Source organism: Cladophialophora psammophila, assembly GCF_000585535.1.
Source record: "Cladophialophora psammophila CBS 110553 chromosome Unknown aczJe-supercont1.29, whole genome shotgun sequence".
Lineage (NCBI taxonomy): Eukaryota > Fungi > Ascomycota > Eurotiomycetes > Chaetothyriales > Herpotrichiellaceae > Cladophialophora > Cladophialophora psammophila.
The window spans coordinates 326,844-346,759 of NW_006912950.1; the positions used below are offsets into that span (position 1 = coordinate 326,844).

The window sequence follows — 19,916 nt, forward strand, 5'->3', positions numbered from 1 at the left end:
CGAGCAGAGAGCTGGTGAGGCCGACAAGATCACCCGAACCCGTTCAGATGAGACATGTTTGCAGCCCTGGAAGTGTAGACGGACGCAGCTGAGCTTTTCACCCAGCGCTTTTCACGCGGGAAAGGGAAAATACGAGACTAGTGTGCTGGAACCCCGGATGTGCAGAGAATAGATACGTCAGCCAGCCAGTCAGCCAGTCAGCCAGTCAGATGCGCCGCCACCAGTTCATGCAGCCTCCTCGGTACAAGCCCCAAACATGTGCTCGCCCCCTGGGATCAATCGCTACATAATCCGGCTTCAGGAATTCGTCTGTTACATACTCCTCAAAGCTCATCGCCGCCCGGCCACCATCATTACAGATTAGATCTAGGTACTCTACATAGCCTCAGCCAACACATCTATGTCCAAATGACCACTGCACTCTGCGGGCGCCCGACGGACTCGGATTATGCAACGTCGTTGACAGCATTGTGCCCACAATTCTTTGCCCCCAGACCGTTCCAAATATCTTTCATCGTAAATCTTTTGACGGCGGAGATCATCAACGCCGTCCAAATCAATGAGATCCTGGCACATACACATATAGACACTTAAAATCCAGGTTATATCCCAGCAAGATAGATTCCGGTCAGCACTACTGCACCAATTGTTGTTAACATCGTCGTAGAGAGACCTGCAACACCACTCGTGGTGCTCGCACGGGCACTGCTGCCGGTTCTTGACGCCGTGTTTGACTGGGCAGAACTATCCGAATGACTTGACGATGTAGAGGACGACGAGCTATCAGAAGTAGAGGTCGGAGCCGGCGCATTTGTACCGACGGGGGTGGTAACAGGACTGGCATCGGGGCTGCTGGCAGCAAGTTGGGAGCATGCACTGGGGTTGGCCTTTCGTTGGCCAACCGGGGATCCGATATTGGCAATAACCGCTTGGGAGTCTCGAACGACGATGCTGGCGCTCCCATCATTGCCAATCTTGACTCTTTCAGTGGCGTCGTTCACCCTGGTGGGGGTACCATCACCGCTTTCCTCATAGCTGATGCCGTTCCAAGTTGTACCGTGCTTCGCATCCGCACCGTCGTTGGTGAGATAGGCCAGGTACAGTTCCTGTCCTGCAAATTGCTGCGGCAGGGACAAATGCCAGGTGAGGCTTGGCTTGTTCGTCTCCGAGACGTTGACGGGATTCGAGTTGATCAAGACGATCGAGGCAAGGGTACCAGCTTGGTAGACCGAATAAGCAGCGATCCGACCGCCATAGGAGCCGGGAGGATCCTGGATGACATATCCACCAACCTGGGCCGCGCAGGTTGGTCCAATTGTTTGGTCGAATGCAGCGAAAGCATAATAGTTTGGTCGCACAAATGGTTGGTTGCCATAATATGGGATTGGCTGCCAGGCACTGGCGTTGCTGTTGTCGGTCATATGCATCTGGACCGAAGTGATATTGAGGGTAGCTGCATAGAGGAAGAAATTGAGAGACCACAACGCAGCTCCAAAGACGTCGGTAATGCCAGTCAACCCAATCGGGCCAACCACACCCATCTCCCGCAAAGCATATGGATAACCCGTGGTTTGCGCTTGCTGAATTTGCGAGACCCAGGCGGCGAACTGATCATTCGTCGTCGACAGGGTCATGAAGTCGTAGGCCGTCAACGGATAGGTCGACACCCCAATGTAATAGTAGTAATCATGTTGATTCCAGCTGGCAATGTACGGTTTCGACGACCCGTTGGCTTTGACAGTGATGCCAAACTGATCCAAATCCTGGACCTGGAAAGACGTTCCAATGGTGGATGCTGTGGCGCCCGGCTCAAAGAAATTGCTCGGGAGGTTGTTCGGCTGAAGCACTTGTTCCCAAATCGCGCCTGCTCGGTCCAGCCACTCTTGTGTATAGACCTGTCCGCCCCAGGAGCCTGTACGGAACCCATTCTGCAGATACAGATCAGGCTCATTGCCGATTTCAAACGAGACCAGATTGACGTCGGTCAATTGGTCCACGGCCTGCGTGGCCATAGTGGTTATTTGCTTGATGTAGTCGGACTCTGAATATGCCAGATTTAACCCAAAGGTAATGGGAGTATTACTGGGGAAACGATTGATCACCTCAAAGAACTTGGAGCCAATGATCATCGAATCGGTCGCATAGTTTCCCTGCCCGACCGGGTCGGGGTTGGGCTTCCAAGCATAGTCATCTTGAGAAGCATCGTAGATGAAATAATCCTGGGTGTTGCCTCCAATGCGCAGATGTGGTGGAGTCCCCGTGTAGTTTGCTAAATTTTCCAACAGATTCTTGGTGAGCTGGTTCTCATCGCTGCCTCCAGTGAAGGAGAAGAGATTGGAGGATTCGATCCCGAAGCCGGCAAATGAAGGGCTGATGACTCCAGAAGCGCCTGAGGTGGGTTGAGCTGTGAGCGCGAGGGAAACTGTGTTTTGAGCCGCCGTGAGTGTTAAGCAGAGAGCGCCAAAGACTGGCAAGGAACGAGAGGGCATGGCTCAGCGAAGGTCTAGGACGTAGTAGACATGAACAGCGCGCATTCACCCCCGACCTCGTCTTCAACCGCTCAAGGACGCCAACAAACGACAGCAACCAACCTCTGGGACAACAAGCAGGTCTATCGGCTGCAGCGGCAGCAGCAAAGGGAAGGGGGAAAAGCAAAATGTGCTCATCGATGAAATGGGCAGCAGCGCCGCCAATGCGGATGGGCAGATCTCGGACAACGCTGCGATTGCTATGACAGCAGTGGCAGCAGCTTAGCCGTTAGCCATGGGTGGCAGCTGTGGGGGAATGGCATTCAATGGGCATTCCCAGTTTTCCCCTCAGCGAGAAGAGGACGCGCAAACAGTCCTGGATATGAGGTACTTGGTACGATGGTGTTAGTGGACGGTAATCTCGGAGGGGCGCAGAGAAATCGAGGTGGTTGGGTTGCGATTTCGTCATGGGCAGCTTGCGGACGACTTGGGAAGTTGGGACGGCCAGGACGGCCAGGACGACCAGGACGACCAGGATAACTCAACTCTTCTCCCTTCCTTGCTAGTCGGGTGTGTTAGCGGAGGAGAACAGATCAGCTTGGCCCAACCACAATGCCCGCCTTACCACGCTACCCTGAATCCTTCATCAGCCAGCAGCCGCCAGCATGCCATGAAGCCATGTCCTTACCCACCCTCCGGTCCGATGATGCCGTCGAGATCCACGAAGAGGAGAACGGGTGGATGACAATGGAGAAGGAGTCTGAGAAGGAGGAGTGACCACCACGCAGGGAAAAGGGGGAGAAAGAGAAAGAGAGAGGGAGAGGGGAGACATGTGGGAGACATGGACCGCGAGACGGAGGTGTGCAGATCAGGACAGACAGCGAGCAGTTCTCCAGTGCCCAGCAACGCACCCAACCCGCATGGACGCAGTCATCTCGGTGCATTATCTGAATCTGAATCTGCGGACCATTATGTTTCTATTTCTGCTCCCCAAACGCGGGGTGAAGTTCTGCCACATTTTTCTGACTTGCATAATGACCTATCTACCTACCAAGGTACAACTCGGCACCTAGTCGCTCCAGGTCATAAGACACACACTTACCCCTCCTTTGGCCTCCCTCCTCGGTGCCTCCTAGGCTCACGCCGTTCGTTCCTGGCGGCTGTGTTCGGATCCAAACTCCGCCCTGTCCAATCCTACAGCGGTATTGAGCGGTTCCTCGTTCGCTGACGCCCTGGCAACCTTCCCCTGTTTGCCATGCAGGTAAGATGCGATGTTGCCTAATAAGACCGCAGGCAGTGTACCGTTGGATCCCTGGATAGGACGAGGGATACAGACAAGAGAATCAGGATAGGGCTCCATTAGCTGTCTGAGGAATTGCCCGCCTACAACGCTAAAGAGTCAGGTCGGTAGGCAACAGTCCGGCGAGGCGATCCGAACGAGCGTGAAAGAATAGGACCTGGAAAACAGGGTTGACTGAGAAAAATAGGTACGTTGTTATTATCCATTACATAGACTTACACACGCTAGCTGATAAGGAAAATGGTCCGTCGCTGTGTGGACCGTGTCGGTCCCTTTCCCAGAACTCATCATCATGGGGCTCATTAATGTCCACTCAAGTAATGTACAAAAGGCCTGTGGCTGGACCCAGTTGGGCGATGCTGCCAAGGCAAAGCGAGAGACTGTCTTTCCTCCGCAAACGAATGTGTCAAGTTGGGGTATCCACTATTGGTACAGATATGCAAACTGGGTGTGCTGTTGGTACATGTCCTGATGGGGAAAAAGTAGTTGCTAAGAGTCAATCCACCTGCCGGAAAGGTGAGGAGGGGGTAAACGTTGTCCGAGGGTGAAAACGTCGGATGAGGCTGAAAGCATCGGGCGCAAGCTGCGGGGAATAAAGCGGTGTATGGTGAAGGGATAGAGTTCGGCGAGACGATTAAGGGTATTGTAGTCGAAAGGACCTAGAGAGGCTCCATGCTCCTCGTATCTGCATGAGGGTGTGGGCGTCGGCATCCCTGAAGGAGAGGTTTGCCAGAATGAGAAGTGCGGTAGAATGAATATGGGGCGATATAGTCTGGGTTGCTGCAAGAGTGTTGTGCTTGTGACCAGTGGAGATGCCAGCGCATCGAGCCCATGCATAGCTTCTTCCTTGCATGCGCGAATGAAGGACTTGGGCGCCAAGAGCTTCCCACATAGAGGATCTCCGTGGTTTGTAAGACATCTGGTGTTGAAGCCTGAAGCTCCTCAAAAGGTGGAGAACGCCCGTTGTGATGCATTAATTAGATGAAAGTGCGGCGTGTCATGTGCCTGCCTGACATGTGGACGCAGGGCAGGGGTAAGTCGGGCGCCGAGGCGTGTTGATCCTCATGGTCAAGCGCTGTTGAAGCCGACAATATTGATTCCATAGCGATCGAGAGCGTCTGCTCATGCAGTGTGCTACTTGGGGATTGCTGGAAGAGGTCGGTTGGGAGGAGGACCCGGGCAGGGAGGGTATTTGGATCCTGCAGGCATTGTGATGGCTTGAGTGTCGTCGAGCACAGTCGCGGAAGGCTTTGGTCCGAGATATTGGAGAGGCACGGGAAAGCTCTTAGGTATGCTTGCTAGCTCGCTGATCGAGGTCAAAGGGTCAGGTCGAGGAGGAAACGGTGACTGTTGGGGAAGATGCCTTCTGGAAAAGAGTGAGGGATACGAGTCAGGTATTTATTTTTCTGATCCCAGGCAGCCTCACCCTCACCCTCACGCCCCCGGCAGCACCGAAAATTGTTCCAGAAATGGTGACGCTGACCAGAGTCATCCATGATCCATGCTTGTTTTTTTTTTTTGGCGACTCCTTGGCTGTGTGACGGTGTGCCTTTGGGGTGGATCCCGCTTGATGCTTGCCGGGCGTGTAATGTGGTGGCATGTTCTCGTTTTGCCAGACTTTGACACGCAAGATTTCGAGACTCCTCAGGAGACGCCTCCCTTGGCCTCCCCCCTTGATGCCCCTGGCTTCCACCCTCCAGAAGGGGATTAGTCGAGGATAGGCTCCTCCAGTTTTCTTGACTAGGCCCAGGCGCTAAGTCTCTCAGGAGCGCAGACTGACAAAGACAAGGACCCAGCTGACCGGAACAGCCTGGGGTTCCTCGGCCGCGCCTCACAAGGGAGGGGGAGATTGTTGTCGCTGTCTCCGCTTGCGTTTGCCCGGAAATCACCAAGCAGATTGTGAGACCCATCCTGCTCCTTGTCTACACAGGGAAGTCGGCATCAGGACGACGTGCCAGCGCACTTTCTGCTCCCTTTGTTTGATGATTATTATTTTCCAGTTCCACTTGGGCCTTGCTCAGAGATAGCGGTGTACAGCTCTGAGGCCAACCTTCCGGGAGAGAGAAAATGCTACCAGCCTTGACGATCCGTAACTATATCCCAAACGGGAAGGGATTGGGCTGCTCTGAGTACCGGGTACTGGCGACTGGGTACTGGGTACTGGGTACTCGCACAGTGCCAGCAAGCATTCATCTTCAGCGGTGTGGATGTCCTCCTGTGCCGAGTTGCCCTTTGGTCCGAGTACGTTTTCCAGACGCTGGGACCGTTGGGAAGCTGTACCTGGCTCTTGCACTCCCAACTTCCGGTTTCACCTTATTGCCGGCACCGTGCTCATTGGCGGCAAAAGAGCAACGTGGCCTTCAACGTCTGCCATGATGGTGTGTATGTCCACTCAAGCAGTGCCACAAATAATTGTTCCCGTACCTCCATCAAGAAATCCGGGATCTCAGTCCCAGAAGCATACCAGTAGTTTTTGGTCAGCGGTCGACCCCGTGACCGGTGCAAACCTTGGAATGTCGAGCTAATCCCCTGCCCTTCTTGCTTACTATGCCGCTTTGTGCCTGTCAGATGGCATGCAATTGGTGCCTTCAGCCCTGCCTCAGCCGATGCACGTTTTCTGAAGGATGCTGGGTGCGGACTTGGTCGGATAGGGAGGCTAATTCTCATAGCCTGATTCGTCGGCCAAGGCAAGGTTTCTGCAAAGGAAAACTATCGCTATGCTGTTCCGGCTGCTTCCTTTCCAAGCTCTCCTTGCAGCCGTTCGTGCTATGTCGAGCGATCGAAGATGGTCTTTTTGTTGTTCGCTCGGTTACGACATGTCACGCGGAGGACCTGTTTCAAATCGTGGCCAAGCGCGCGCTTGGATTGGACGTTACAAGCTCACCGGTCGCCAGGGTGACCTCTTCTATCCGTACCTAGTTGAACGAGGGTGGCCCTGCATGGGCAGTTCGAGCAGTGAGCAGCGAACACGATTACTCGCAAGCGAGAATCCATCCTGCGCCGATTATGCAGTCATAACGACTCCTCCCGATCACCTCCTCAAAAACGGACTGTTTCAAGGCGATGGGTGATGTTCAGATCACCATCGGACTCGAAGCTCTAATCGTCAGGGCCGCGTATCGCTGAAGGAGTTTCTGGGTGGCGGTCGCTGCTGGTGGTAGTGGTGGTGGTAGTAGAAGTAGTAGTAGTGGCGGTGGTCAGCGGGTTCCTGAAGATCCTTCTCTTTACCCCTGGATCGCCAGGCCCTACTTAGGATCGTCCTTTTGCCACCCCCCAAGTTGTGACAGCAGCTGAAAGTCTGAGAGCGGGAAAAGTGTATGTGGATGGTGTGTTTCAGGTTGACTCCCTCGGTGGCAATCTGGCTCAAACTTTTCACAAACTCGGCATGAGATATTCCTGCGTCACAATTGATTTCGTCATGATGGGCCATCAGCGCACCATAGTAACTGTACCCAGTACAGTGTGGGCGCAGTGACATTCCCGTCCGCACCTCTCTTGGGCCGCATTCCGGCGGATGATCTGGCCCTGACTCGTGCCGGGCTGCCAATGCGCCAGAAGATTGCAGTTTTCAGCCGTTTGCACCACTTCCAGTTTCGACGCCTGCGATACCAACTGAAACTGTCCGTGGCAGGCTGCCGGAGCATGCAGGTATAGCTCTAAACACGGGGCAGCTATCCGCGTTTGTGGTAGCTATTTGCTCGAGCCCAGCGACTTGGACTTGTACGGTGTAGCTCGAGAGACTTGGTGGCTGGCTGTATTTGCTCGCTTCTCGAATCTGGGCTCTAGTTCCATGCAGTTGCCCTTTCGTCGCTAGCATATTGTACAATTCAGATCAGACAAGGATGCCCAAAGCTCAAGCCCCGCGGCAATTTGCCTGCCAGCACCATCGCCTTTGCGACGCGCACCAAACCGCGCCGTCAGCTACTGTATGTACTGTAGATTGTCTTCGAGAACAAACACTCACTGTAGGATCAAAAGAGGTGCCGGCCCATCCCGCGCATCGTGAACAAAGAATCTGACATTCACTCCACTCCGTTAATAATCAGTGGACATGTACTGGGTACTAGTACGGACTCGGAGGACAGACGACTGCATGGTTTGTATCTAAAAGTAGCAAACTGATCGATGGGTGATCGAGTCAGGGCCTATCCTAGCCACGTACTGTAGCATGTCACATGCACCAGTAAGCCTTCATGCGGCGACTGTGCATCAAGGCGGGCATGCTCTTCAGCAGGAGATGGGCCGTCGGTGCAGCTCGTGAATTCTGCATTGCTTGCGACTTCCTCCCCCTGTCTCATGTGCGGCGCCTCCTCGTGTAAGGCTGACCTGGAACACGATGGAACGGGTCTGGCCGCCAGAGCTGGCGAGCTGGATACAAAGGTACGCCTTGATACGCCCCTGATATGCATCATGCAGGGTTCAAGTCGGTAGGCCACGAGAGAAAGGGGGCCGCCAGAACAGCCACAACCACGTGGAAATTGCGTGAACGGGCGCCACGAGCTGCCGGCTAGTGGACATTGAACCACAATATTGCCCCAAACTCTACTATCGCACTTGGCACACGTTGATGCGACCCTACAGGGTCTGGAATCAAAACCTGGCCTGTGTCGCCTTCGGTAGCCGAGCTGGATTCAAACATTCAATATGTTGGAGTACTGAGTTGCGTGACGGAGCCTGAGTCCTGTCGCGGGCATTGTAACTCACTTGTTGTCGCGGCTACGAGGTTCTGCAGGGCCAGATGTTGCAGCTCCTCGTCATCTGCGTTCGAATATTGCTTCACATCGAACTTTGCTTGCGCCTTTTTCTGAAATAAACGCCCTCGGCAGCAGCGCAATCGGGGACAGGGAACCGGCTTGGCGAGTCTAGGAAACGAGGGCATCACCTCCCTAAAGTGTGATACATCCCTCCTGGAACCAGCCTGGTGACCTCAGAACGTTTTCCACGTGGGTGCCACGAGTTGGCGCCAGGGTACTCGGTGCTCAGCAAGAACCTCCATTCTGGGTGCGATGAGCCAGTCTCCACTGCTTGCAGGGCGACGGACGTCACGAATCCTCATCCTTTTGTTCTTGGGTTGACTGGATCCAGTCTTGCATGAGTGCCTGCGAACTGCCTTGAATCCCAGAGGCTTTCTTGCTGAGACCGCCTTTGCGCTCAATGAAGAGACAAAGCACCCAACCCCAGATGTTAAATCCCTCATATGTCGTCATGAAACCTAGCTTCTTCTTATCGTCATCCTCGCCTCCATCGTCAAGATTGCGACCTACGGATGGGTGGCTCGGATCCCCATGACGGCCTTCCAGGTCTTCGGCAGACGGTATATCGCTTAAATTGGCATTCTCTTCGTCGCTCTCATCCTGCACCATGACAGCGTCGTGATCGGCGCCAGTCATCTTGTTGCTGTTGTTGCTTCTTATTGGGCCTTTTTGCTTGAATGTCTTGTTCTTGACCAGAAGGCAGTGGCGGGTCCTGATCTCGGTGAGGAAGATAGAAACTTCGAAGTCGTCTACACGCGTTTGTTAGAGAAGAGGTCTTGCAATAGAGGACCCGTGCACGCACCCTGTTGGACGACATCTTTGACACTCTTCTTCTTTTTGCCCTTCCCTCGCACCCGCTCATTCTCTTCGCGTAGTTTTGGTAGGACATATGGCTTGACAGCCTCAAAGACTCGTGGGAGGGCGGGGTCTCTCTCGTTCAAGAGCCACCTTGGTTCATCGGCGGGATTCTCAAGGAAGATGCGACATTCGAGAACGGAATGCTTGCTGATCCGCAGGTAACGACGGATTGGAGCCATGGCTGCAGCCGCGCGACAGGGCTGTTCTCTCTTCAAAGCATGACCAGCCTGCGCAAACTTACACAAGCCCACTTTAAACGACGAGTACCTGCGAGGACTAAGTGAATGCGGGATTCTCGGAGATTCCGCGAGGCGCGTCACAAAAAGCCAAGAGCTTAGATGGGCCCGGATGTGTAGTCCCTGAAGTCCCCTGACATAATAGCCGTGCCTCCAGCAACCTCACTCCTCGGGCCTCGATGTGTGAGACTTTGCTTCCTCCCAGGACACTGTTGTTTGCAGACAAGATTAAAAGGGCGAACACCGTGATGACTTGCTTGGGCGCATTGAGCTCCTCAACAGCTTGCTGTACACATCAGCAATGGAGAAACCCTTGCCCACTGACGTCCTGACGCGTCTGGCCCAGGACACTGCTCTGAAAGGATGTGATAAGAATGAGGACGCTGACAGCCCTGTGACAGTCCTGAAAGAATATAAAATGGTTCCCGCTCTGGAAAGTGGTCATGACAGCTGTGCTGGTGTTTTAAAGGCATGACTGAGCAGAGCTCGCTGCGCTGCGTTTGGCGGTTCGAAGAGCAACGCTCCCCAGCGGCCGCACTGAGGTGCTGAACGCTTCTCAATATTGCTCACGGCTTCAAAGTGTGTCGGCGCGACCTAGTATGTCTGTCTCTCTCGCTCGCTCTTCGTTCGTCCAGCTCGTGGAGATTTTTGTTCCCGGTCATCGTTGTTTGCTGCTTCACCCATGATGGCACCTTCCTCTGCACGCACTCCCAACTTCTCACGACCATTGCCCTCCCCCTACTCGACAGGTGCTTTCCCTGCGCCGCCCACGGGCTCAGGCCGACCAGATGTGATGAAAGAGCTTCCGCCAGCTGGGACCATGGCAAATATGCCGAAGGAGAATCAGACAAAGGAGTTGACTCCAGGCAAAAGGCCGTTTGACACAGCGTCAACTAGAAGCCCCCATGCGCTTTTAGACAAACCGGCAGAATCTCCAGAAGAGAAACGCGCTAACAACACGGCCTCTCCTGGGGTACGGCATGGTCGAAAGCTCTCAGAATTTTCATCATTCAAAATTGAGACTGATTCCAAGATTACCCGTCTTCTGTATGCGAACCCCTCTTCCAACCATCATAACCATGGACTCACCACAGACCAGTGCCGAAATAGGCGGGTTTGGAAAGCCTATCGTCAACTTCCGTCCTAACCTCTGGCGCCATCTGGACAAAGATCGCCCAATCCTCAATCTCGACCTGTTCTGGCCGATCAAACTTGATGACCTCAACGATGATGAAGAGGAGGAGAACAGCGACGGCGACTCCAAGGACGTCTTCCCATTCAAGGAGCTCAAGCCTCTACAGACCTTCCACAATCTCCACTACCTTCAGCTGAATGGCATGATGCGATCCTATCAACCGATCATCTGGGCCACCTGTTGGTTGAACAAGAACCTCACCAAGCTCCACCTTGAAATGGCACTCGAACCAGAAATGAACAAAGACTCCAAGCACAAGTACCGCAAGATCGACGAGACATGGTCCTACGACGGCTCCTCCGACCGACAGGTTGACGCCGAATATCTAGGCTCTCACGGCGAAGGTATCTTGCATCCAGAGTTCGGCGTCGGCGAATACCTCGACCAGCACGCCATGAAGCAAGCCCAGATTGACGTGGTTGAGTCCCTTCCCATCGACAACATGCGACATCTTCCCATCAGCCATCTCACGTTGATGAATTTCGCCGTCGACGCTGGCCCGTTTTTCCGCTGGTTCGATCCCAAGAAACTCGTCGAGATCACCTTCCTCGGACAATGCATCGACACCGGCTTCTACTTGCCCGACAATATGCGCTTCCTCGTCAAAGCCACCGGCCCAAAGCCGAGACCCTGCCCACAACCCATGGTGGCCAGAGTCGTCAAACCAGGCGAAGTCAAGCTGGTGACGTTGAAGGGGGGGAAGGTGGTTCCACAGGAACCGACCGGGGGTGTGGCTGTCGCCGGGAAGGGCGTCAAGACCAAGCTGAGCCAGATGATGCGCTTGGGAAAGAAGGACTCCAAGGAGGCAAAGGAGTCGAAGGATACTGCGCAGCTAGAGCGCAACATGGCCAACATGGCCCTTTAGACAGGCGGAGAGAGAGCGTGGCGGAAACGAGACAACGAGATCACGAGCTGTACCTCTTACAGACAATGAAATGAACATTGAAGCCAGCGTGAGCCAAGATCTCAAAATGAAACGCACTTAAACTCCGCTGTCAACTCATCTTACTAGTCTCATTATCTTACAATGAACTGTAGGCACTCCCAAGCCTCCCAGCCCGAGATATCAGCGCCTCGCCTTCGACGACCTCCCTTTCATCAATATTTCTGGTAGCCTCTCGCATATCCGCTGTTCGCATATCCATATCCCGGATTCGGACTCCGCGTGCCACCCATCATCGGCGAGGGATGACCATAATTTTGGATGGTGGCTCCTGCATTTCCCATCATCGGACTCACAGGGCTCACATGGACGCTTGTCCCCATCATCTTCTGCTCGGCCCGCATTCTCGACATATCAGCCCGATATGCCATGACCTCGGCCGTGATCTTTTCATATTTGGCATCTTCGACGAGTTTCTCGTGCTTGCCGGCGCGGCGCTGGCGCATGCAGCAGAAGGCGAAGATGAGGATGCAGAGTGCGATAACACCACAGACGACGCCGATGATGATGTACTTGGTCTTCTGGGGCAGGCCATTCCACTTCTGCTCTATGGATTGGGTGCTGGATTGGCTGTTTTCGCCGTCGAGTTGGATTGGTTTCGTGTCACTAGTGGGAGTATTAGTCTCGGTTCCAGTATGAGAAGAGGGGAGATGTATACTTGAGAATCTTGATGCTCTGCCAGCTCCCGGAGGTGTCGCCATAGACGTACTGAGTACCTCTGCTGGCGTCTGAGACTCTGACAGACTTGACGGTCATGGTGAAGGGAACATTGTCGTAGTTGGTCTCTCCACCTGCCCATTCAATCGTCCCCTTTGGCATCTTAGGATCACCGCCAGCCCAAATACCGAGTCTGACGTCGCAAGGAGTCTGAGGGAATTTGAGACCGTTGTTGGCCTCATCGTATGTCAAAGTGCGAATGATGTTTCCATCGACGATCCAATCAAGCTTTTCCTTGGACCAGTCCAAGGTGTAGTTGTGCCACTCGTTTTGAGGATCATTGATGGGATACCAGATGGCGTTGCCGTAATCTGTCTGGTTGCCCTTGCTGAAGAAGTTGGTCTCGACATATGAGTTGTTTCCTCCGATAAATTCCCAATCCACCTCATCCAGATCCATCGACTGCAAAACCATCGAAGACACTATGCCTTGACCCTTGGCGGCCTTCATAATCACCTCGACTTGGCCAAAGAAAAGGTAGAAGTTTGTCTGCACCGTGGGAGACTGGCCGCGCTGGGCGATTGTGAACTCGGCGCCATCATTTCCATAATTGATACCGCCAGCTGTGATATTCCAGACCTTGTCTGACATGGTATATTGGGTGAAATCGATGGAGTAATTGGCGACACCTAGCGCGGTGTTGGGTGGACAATCCGTCCGCTCCAAAGGATTGCATGATGTGAAAGTCTGAGCAAGGGCGGTGGACAGGAGGGAGAGAAGGGCGAAAGAGGTCGCCCTGAGAGAAGACATGGCTGTAGACGGATTTCCTGCCTGTTGTTGGACGCTCTACACGACAAGGAGTAGATCAAATCAGAGACAGGTCTTGCTCAAGGTACTAAGAGGGGGTGACTCCGGGTCTTGCCAGTGGTGGGTGAGTGTTGCAGGGAATTTGATGAAGCTCGGACTTCGCGTGATTGTTTGCAAAGCACAATGTAGTGGTAAATGAGCGTGAGGTCGCGTCGCAGCACAGCGCGACGACGAGTTTGCAAAAGAGAGACGGAAGGACGAAAGGAGCGGCAACGGGCGACACGAAGGGTGCAGCTCGAGGAGAAGGAGAGGTTGAATGAGCGGACGCGGGAGAGGCGAGCAGGAGTTATTGCAGTCTATCAGACAGACGGAGGACCAAGAGGGCGCAGGCGTTGAAGATGAAACGCGTAGCTGAGCCAATCCGGGAAAAAGGGGCAACGCCCAGCAAACCAGGTCCGCGAGATGCGACATGCCAATGATAGAGCTCCATACCTAGGTACCTATCACTGACGAGGTACCTCTCACTTTACCCCTTCACCAGCTCCTCGCTCCTCGCTCCGTCCCATCCGCTGCATCTGCCGCCGTCCATCTCATCTCATGACGAGGTCCCTTTGAGCTTCATATTTCCTACCCACACCCGGACTACCTAAACGGTCATCCTTCTCTCGTCACCAACTGTGGTGGACACAATACTCCCTCGAACCAACTCCTTCCACTGCCGCTCGCAAACCAGACCCATCAAGAGGAAAAGAAAGTGGCATGCTGATCGTGGGGTGGATCGACAAGATGCAATTTTGCAAACGGCCCCAGCCGCCTATCACAATCCTGGTCTATCAGTGCCACCAGTGGCTGTGCATTTAACCAATGTCTGCCCTCGTCTGCGTCAAGCAGTCGCTGCCCACGCTAGCGATAAGATGCTACTTCTCAACGTCCAAGAGGTGGAAAAAGACAATCTCCTCCCTTGATGCAGAAAATGAGTTCTATTGCCCGTGCAGACGACCCCAGACCAACATTCAACCACAGCCTGCAGCATATCCTGAGCCGTAGGGAGTGTCAATCCACCGAGTGAGGTCCTCGGCACGCTCTGCCCGCTTTTCCTCTCCTGGTCCCGGCTTTCGGGTCGAACGGCGATCCTTCAAGGCAGACCGAAAAGAGATGCCCGAGTTTTGTCTCAAAGCAATATTCCGAAGCTGGTGCACTGCCATCTCTGCAACCCCAAGACTTTGCAAGAAGTCTGGGCTATGCACATGATCAATTTCTCGGCTTCTCGAGCCTCAGGACCGCTCTCGAACTTTTCAGCCCGTGAAAAAGCAGTATCCAGACATCCAGATCTTGTGATCCCGCAGGTGCAACCCTCGTCCTGGTCACAGCTGGAAAAGCCCCCTAGATTGCTTTCGAACTTGTTTCTGCCTTGGATGGACCAGCTGATCTATGGTAAAGATGTCAGTCAAATGCTTCTGGAGCTTCATCGCATCACTGCCAATTTGCATGTGGAAGTACAAGCTCCGTTGTTGCCGCAAATATTCAATGGATTGGGGACCCGAATGTAATGAAGTTGTTTTCTGGTCGCGTCCAGTCTTCAGCTGCAAGGAAAGGAGACGCCGAGAGGTTGTGAGCTGACTTTGACCGTTGAGACAGATTCCATCGACTATGCAGCTTTTTGATTCGACGGAGCTCCCCTCTTGTCACGCAGGCCGGCAGCCGGGCGCTGCTTCGTTGAGTCTTCGTGTCTGCCCTCATCGGGATGTGGATGTACAAGACAAGACCACTATAAACTATCTTTACCATTCGAGACCGAGTTCGTTGGGGATTTCTAAATCATCAAAGAGGTCAATATCTCACTCAACCTCGATCTCAGAATTCAACATCAGAAAATCCTCTGCTTCTTCCAACTGGCTCTTATCCTCTCGATCTCACTTAGCCATCTACCGTCAGGATTGTCCATTCTCGATTGTTGCTCGCACTGGCACTGGTAACTGCCGTGATCTCTGGCGCTTCGGTCCTGATGACACCCTCTGCAGGCTGTGGGCAGACACATACTGGAGTAGGCGCTCTCAAACACTCCAGCCTGACCAGCAGTGGTGTAAATGGGCAATTGTCTTTCTCCTCTTTTTGCCACAGTAATGACTATGACAATCACTGATCCAGAGGCTTCGCTGTTTACCTTCCCAGCAGCTATGACAAGACCATATCTAGCCCAATGCTTCTCATTCCACGGCAATGGTAAAGACATGGGTTATTAGGCAACCCTCCCAAGATTCACCGAATCTGGTATTAACAACGACACAATCGCGGTCTTTCCAAACAGTTTGCCTGCGGGTAATTCACCGAAGCGCTGCCGGCAAAGGGCACCATGCTGCACCACGGGCTTATCTGATAAGATGTTCGTCTCGGATCTGCTCAATTACATGCGCGACAACTATTGTGTGGACAATTTCAGGATTTACGCCACAGGAAAGTCGAGCGGTGGAGGATTGGTCGACGAGCTTGCCTGCTCTCCTGGCCATGGCGGAGATTTCACCGCTTTCGCCATGGGTGCTGCGGTGATATACACTGAAGCTGATGGCTCAGGCTGTACACCAGCCCGCTCGCCCATGCCCATCCTCGAGCTACACGGTACCAATGATAGCACGGCCAACTATAACGGCGATACCTCGCACGGGGCACCACTTCCCAGCATCCGCAGTGTGTTCAGAACTTGGGCGACTCGCAATGGATATGGTCCCTCCCCGGTCCCCGTAATCGATCAGCTGCAGAGCAACAAGGCCTATTACACACAATACGACTGCGGAGCGAAAGTCAGCGTGGTAGTGGGATACAACGTGACAGGTCAAGGCCACGACTGGATCAGCACTCAATACAAAGCTGACAACCAAGGAGAGCACTGCGCCAATTGATGCAAGCACGATTATGAAGGCTTTCTCCAGGGCCAAGTACAAACCTTAGAGACTAGCTGATTGCGGGGGGTATTACGACACAAATGGAGAAATTGCAGGCACCATTGATTTCAAGTCGGCAAGAAAGGATTTCGGAATTTCGTGCTTTGGTCACTGCTTCAACATTTTGAGTTCAATGCTCTAGTGCACAAATGTTAGGATGCCAGAAAACGGTGCAAGCGACCTACTGAAGCGGAAGCAGGAGGCGCGCATTGTGATGCCCGGAGCAGAATGTCCTCAATAGCCAAATCAAAGTGATTCGTCGGTGCGGCCCATTGGGGAAAGAGAGCTGGAAGGATGGGCCGATATCATTAGCTGGTATCATTACCGTATTCAGACCCTCGGCTTCGTCGGTGATGTCTATATACTAACCGCGGAGAACTGATTCGAAGTAGAAGAACGAGCACACACGCGGACACACAGATGACCTCGCGAGGACGCCGGTCAGTCCTGCGCAGCCAAAGCCGCCTCTCAGGGGGGTATTCTCAGTAGCCAGCTAGCAAGCTATGTAGTTCGAGTGGTATTCTGTAGACACTCCACGTTGCTATTGAGTTGGTTGGTTGGTAAGATTCATGAGAGATGATGTCAGGCCCCCGATCCATCGGGCCTTATTTTGTGGAGATCCCTACGGAGTGTTCGTGGGGTATATAACAGCCTCGTCTACCAGTACAAATCCATGATCTCTCTGCTGAGCCGCTAGAATTTCTCTCTCGGCTGCTTCTATTCTCAAGGATTTATGGATCGTCTCCAACGTCGTCCAAAGAGATTAGATAGATAGATAGTACCAAGTCGATTTTCCGCAATGGCAGCACCCACGAACCGCGCCGCCTGGCTCCGCGAACTGAACATGCCGCTCGAAGTCGGGCCCGCTGAGATGGGCAAGCCGGGACCCAACGAAGTTCTCATCAAGAACCGCGCCGTCGCCATGAACCCTGTCGACTGGATGATGCAATACGGCACTTTCCCGGCCGGCCCGCTGCCGAGGATCCTGGGCAACGATGTCGCCGGCGACATTGTCGAGGTCGGCGAGGGCGTCACGCAGTTCGCCAAAGGTCAGAGGGTGCTCGCCCACTGCATTGGTCTGGCTACCAACGAGTCCAAGTATGGCGCGTTTCAGGAGTACGCGGTGGTCCCGACTGTAGGGTGCTGCGTGATTCCGGACGGGATGAAATACGAAGACGCGTGTGTACTTCCCCTGGCCATCTCGACGGCCAGCATAGGGCTCTTTCACGAGGAGAGGATGGGTCTCACGACTCCCATGGACCCCATGGAGAAGAGCCAGCCTGAAGAGGCTATCCTCGTCTGGGGAGGCAGTTCTAGCGTCGGAAGCGCCGCGATACAGCTGGCTGTCGCCACCAAATATAGAGTCGTAACGACAGCCTCTCCGCGAAACTTTGACCTGTGCAGAAAGCTGGGCGCGAGTGAGGTTTTTGATCACACTAGCCCTGGGATCGTCGGGGACTTGACGGCGGGATTACAGAAATGGGCCTGTCGGGGAGCTTTTGATGGTAAGTCTGATACTATCGTCGTGCATATTGGACCGACGAGGCACTAATTGGAGTCGTTTTGTGTAGCTATTGCGACGAGAGATACGCAGTTGAATGCGGCGCAGGTACTGGCTGAGCTTGGGGGAGGGGGGATGGCGGTTGTGCTGGCCCCTATCAAGGAACTGCCAGCAACCGTGGAAGCCAGAGGCAGTAAGTTCCACAGCACCTGTGTACCGTTTTCCAATACTAAGAGATTTGTCAGTCTACGCCGTGTCTATCCTCCAGCAAGACGAGGCCCTTGGGAAAGCAATATACCGAGACTTCCTGCCGCGGGCGCTCGAACAAGGGCTGATCAAGCCGGCCCCGCCATCGGATGTCGTCGAGCACGGCGTCGAGCATATTCAGGTAGCTGTTGATAAGTTGCGGGCTGGAGTGTCCGGGTCGAAGGTGGTGGTGACGCTTTAGGGTGCTTTCCAGCGGGGCGAAAAGGGGAGGGGGGAGGGGGAAGAACGGGGAGCATTGAATGTTCATGTTTTGCAGCTTGTCGACAGCTATTCTTAACAGAATGAGTGAGTGTTTGTAGCAAAGGGTGAATGAACGCGTGGAAAGTTCACCAGCAACGTTCTTCGAGTGTTCAATCAGGCCGATCAGGCAATCTTCGAGTGTTGGTTGAATTAGTGTAACTCAATGGAGGACATGGTGGATTCTACAGGCCATCGGGAACCTACCTGACTATATACCCAGTACTGTCTGGTAAATCATATAGGGCTTGATAGGGGCAGACAGGGGCTATCGATGCTCGTCGAAGGCCTTCAGTCGAAGACGAGCGTGACGGTCTTTACATGTCTTGGCAGTCTGTGGATCACATTACAAAATCGGAAATTCCCGCATTTTTGTTGAGGGCACCGAAACGGCAGAGGGCGAGGAGGGGACGGTCAGACACAGTGTCAGACACGCCGTATTTTTTTGGTGATGGGCTTGTAATGGAACAAAACACAGTGGAGGCAAGCGAGAGGCAGGGCGTGAAGGAGTTAAATGACGACCGTGTCAGCATGGAAACTAAGCATGCCATGCAACGGCACTGCCAGCAAAAAGGCAACCAGCCGCTTGAGGCTTCAAAGCTCCACGGGCTCGCAGGGGTGCATCGTAAATTGCGGCAAGGCGGATGCCGTCAGGCGGCTCCACAAATTGCTATTGTCAACCAAGCACACCAACACTGCTGCCAACGCGGCCGGCTCAAGAACATCAGCAGCGCATCTCCATTGCTTCAATGGGTGTTTTCATACCATGATACATGATTTCCGACATCACAACATGATAATGTTGCCAGGACCCCCAGAAATCAATGTCAACACCGCCACCATCAAGACGACAGCACGCAGACCACAATCAACCATCAACACCATGAATTTTGGGAAGATGAGCCATTTTCGCGATCAGGCGGGGCACACCGAATCTCATGCGGGGTAATAATTCGACAACTGAGAGAGAGGGAGAGAGAGGGCGAGAGAGGGAGAGAGAGAGAGAGAGAGAGAGAGAGAGAGAAAAGAAGAAAGGGTCGACATCAAAATGGTGGTTATGTAAAAGAAATTCACCGTCCACCACCAGCATCTACGCAGAGGCCGTAAATGCAGAGCAAAATCAACACCCGGTGCCCAAACCATCGATTACGGACATGATGCCGTCGACCTTGGTGATAAGATGATTGAGGTGTCTTCGATCAGCTCGATTCGGATGCCATGGATCGCTCTGAGGCGGAGAGTTTTGAAAGCGAAGAAGTTGGCTTGACGCGGTCCCCGGGGCCGAATCTAAGAGGATTCAGAATTTGACCCAGCTGAGCAAGCTGCACTTGGAACACACCTATGCCGCCCACGGCAACTGCACCAGAATCACCAAATCCTGTGCTCGAGACGGCCATGCTCTTGTGGGTGCTCCTATCATTTGCAAGATGTGTGTTGGGTCCTGACGACATGACGAAAGAACAGGAGAAGAGAGGAGTGGGAACGATTCTCCAAAGATCTGGAAATGTTCCAAAGAGAAATGTAAAGGACGAGGCACTGGAGTGCTGCTGGAAGAAAGTGAAAAGAGACCAGAGTTCGAGGATGCGGGAGACTCTCGACTGTTGTACCTCCGGCTCCTCCAATACTCGACAACCAATCCTTCAGGGTGTCAGGTATCACGACCACCACCGCCCACCTTAGTCACGGAAACCAGTTTGAATGGATCCATCATGCAGAGTAATAAGGAGGCTTGCCACGCGCCCTGCTTCGGGAGA

At 53.6% G+C, this 19,916-nt stretch overlaps 6 protein-coding genes across 6 annotated transcripts; 3 read left to right on the plus strand and 3 right to left on the minus strand.

The window, feature by feature from the left end:
• Positions 1–602: 602 nt before the first annotated feature.
• On the minus strand, positions 603–2,489 carry A1O5_11930 (uncharacterized protein; the record flags this gene model as incomplete). Its single annotated transcript, XM_007752499.1, has 1 exon — positions 603–2,489. One exon carries the CDS (start codon positions 2,487–2,489, stop codon positions 603–605), a length of 1,887 nt encoding a protein of 628 aa, XP_007750689.1.
• Positions 2,490–8,810: 6,321 nt separating this feature from the next.
• Positions 8,811–9,559, minus strand: A1O5_11931 (uncharacterized protein; the record flags this gene model as incomplete). The annotated part of the gene is made up of 2 exons (XM_007752500.1): positions 8,811–9,271; positions 9,325–9,559. The coding sequence occupies 2 exons, from the start codon at positions 9,557–9,559 to the stop codon at positions 8,811–8,813; spliced, it is 696 nt and encodes a 231-aa protein (XP_007750690.1).
• Positions 9,560–10,695: 1,136 nt separating this feature from the next.
• On the plus strand, positions 10,696–11,676 carry A1O5_11932 (uncharacterized protein; the record flags this gene model as incomplete). Its single annotated transcript, XM_007752501.1, has 1 exon — positions 10,696–11,676. The coding sequence occupies one exon, from the start codon at positions 10,696–10,698 to the stop codon at positions 11,674–11,676; it is 981 nt and encodes a 326-aa protein (XP_007750691.1).
• Positions 11,677–11,909: 233 nt separating this feature from the next.
• On the minus strand, positions 11,910–13,221 carry A1O5_11933 (murein transglycosylase; the record flags this gene model as incomplete). Its single annotated transcript, XM_007752502.1, has 2 exons — positions 11,910–12,360; positions 12,413–13,221. 2 exons carry the CDS (start codon positions 13,219–13,221, stop codon positions 11,910–11,912), a joined length of 1,260 nt encoding a protein of 419 aa, XP_007750692.1.
• A 2,378-nt stretch (positions 13,222–15,599) lies between these two features.
• A1O5_11934 (uncharacterized protein) lies at positions 15,600–16,115 on the plus strand (the record flags this gene model as incomplete). The annotated part of the gene is made up of 1 exon (XM_007752503.1): positions 15,600–16,115. The coding sequence occupies one exon, from the start codon at positions 15,600–15,602 to the stop codon at positions 16,113–16,115; it is 516 nt and encodes a 171-aa protein (XP_007750693.1).
• Positions 16,116–16,956: 841 nt separating this feature from the next.
• Positions 16,957–18,106, plus strand: A1O5_11935 (uncharacterized protein; the record flags this gene model as incomplete). Its single annotated transcript, XM_007752504.1, has 3 exons — positions 16,957–17,662; positions 17,729–17,851; positions 17,904–18,106. The coding sequence occupies 3 exons, from the start codon at positions 16,957–16,959 to the stop codon at positions 18,104–18,106; spliced, it is 1,032 nt and encodes a 343-aa protein (XP_007750694.1).
• Positions 18,107–19,916: the final 1,810 nt, after the last annotated feature.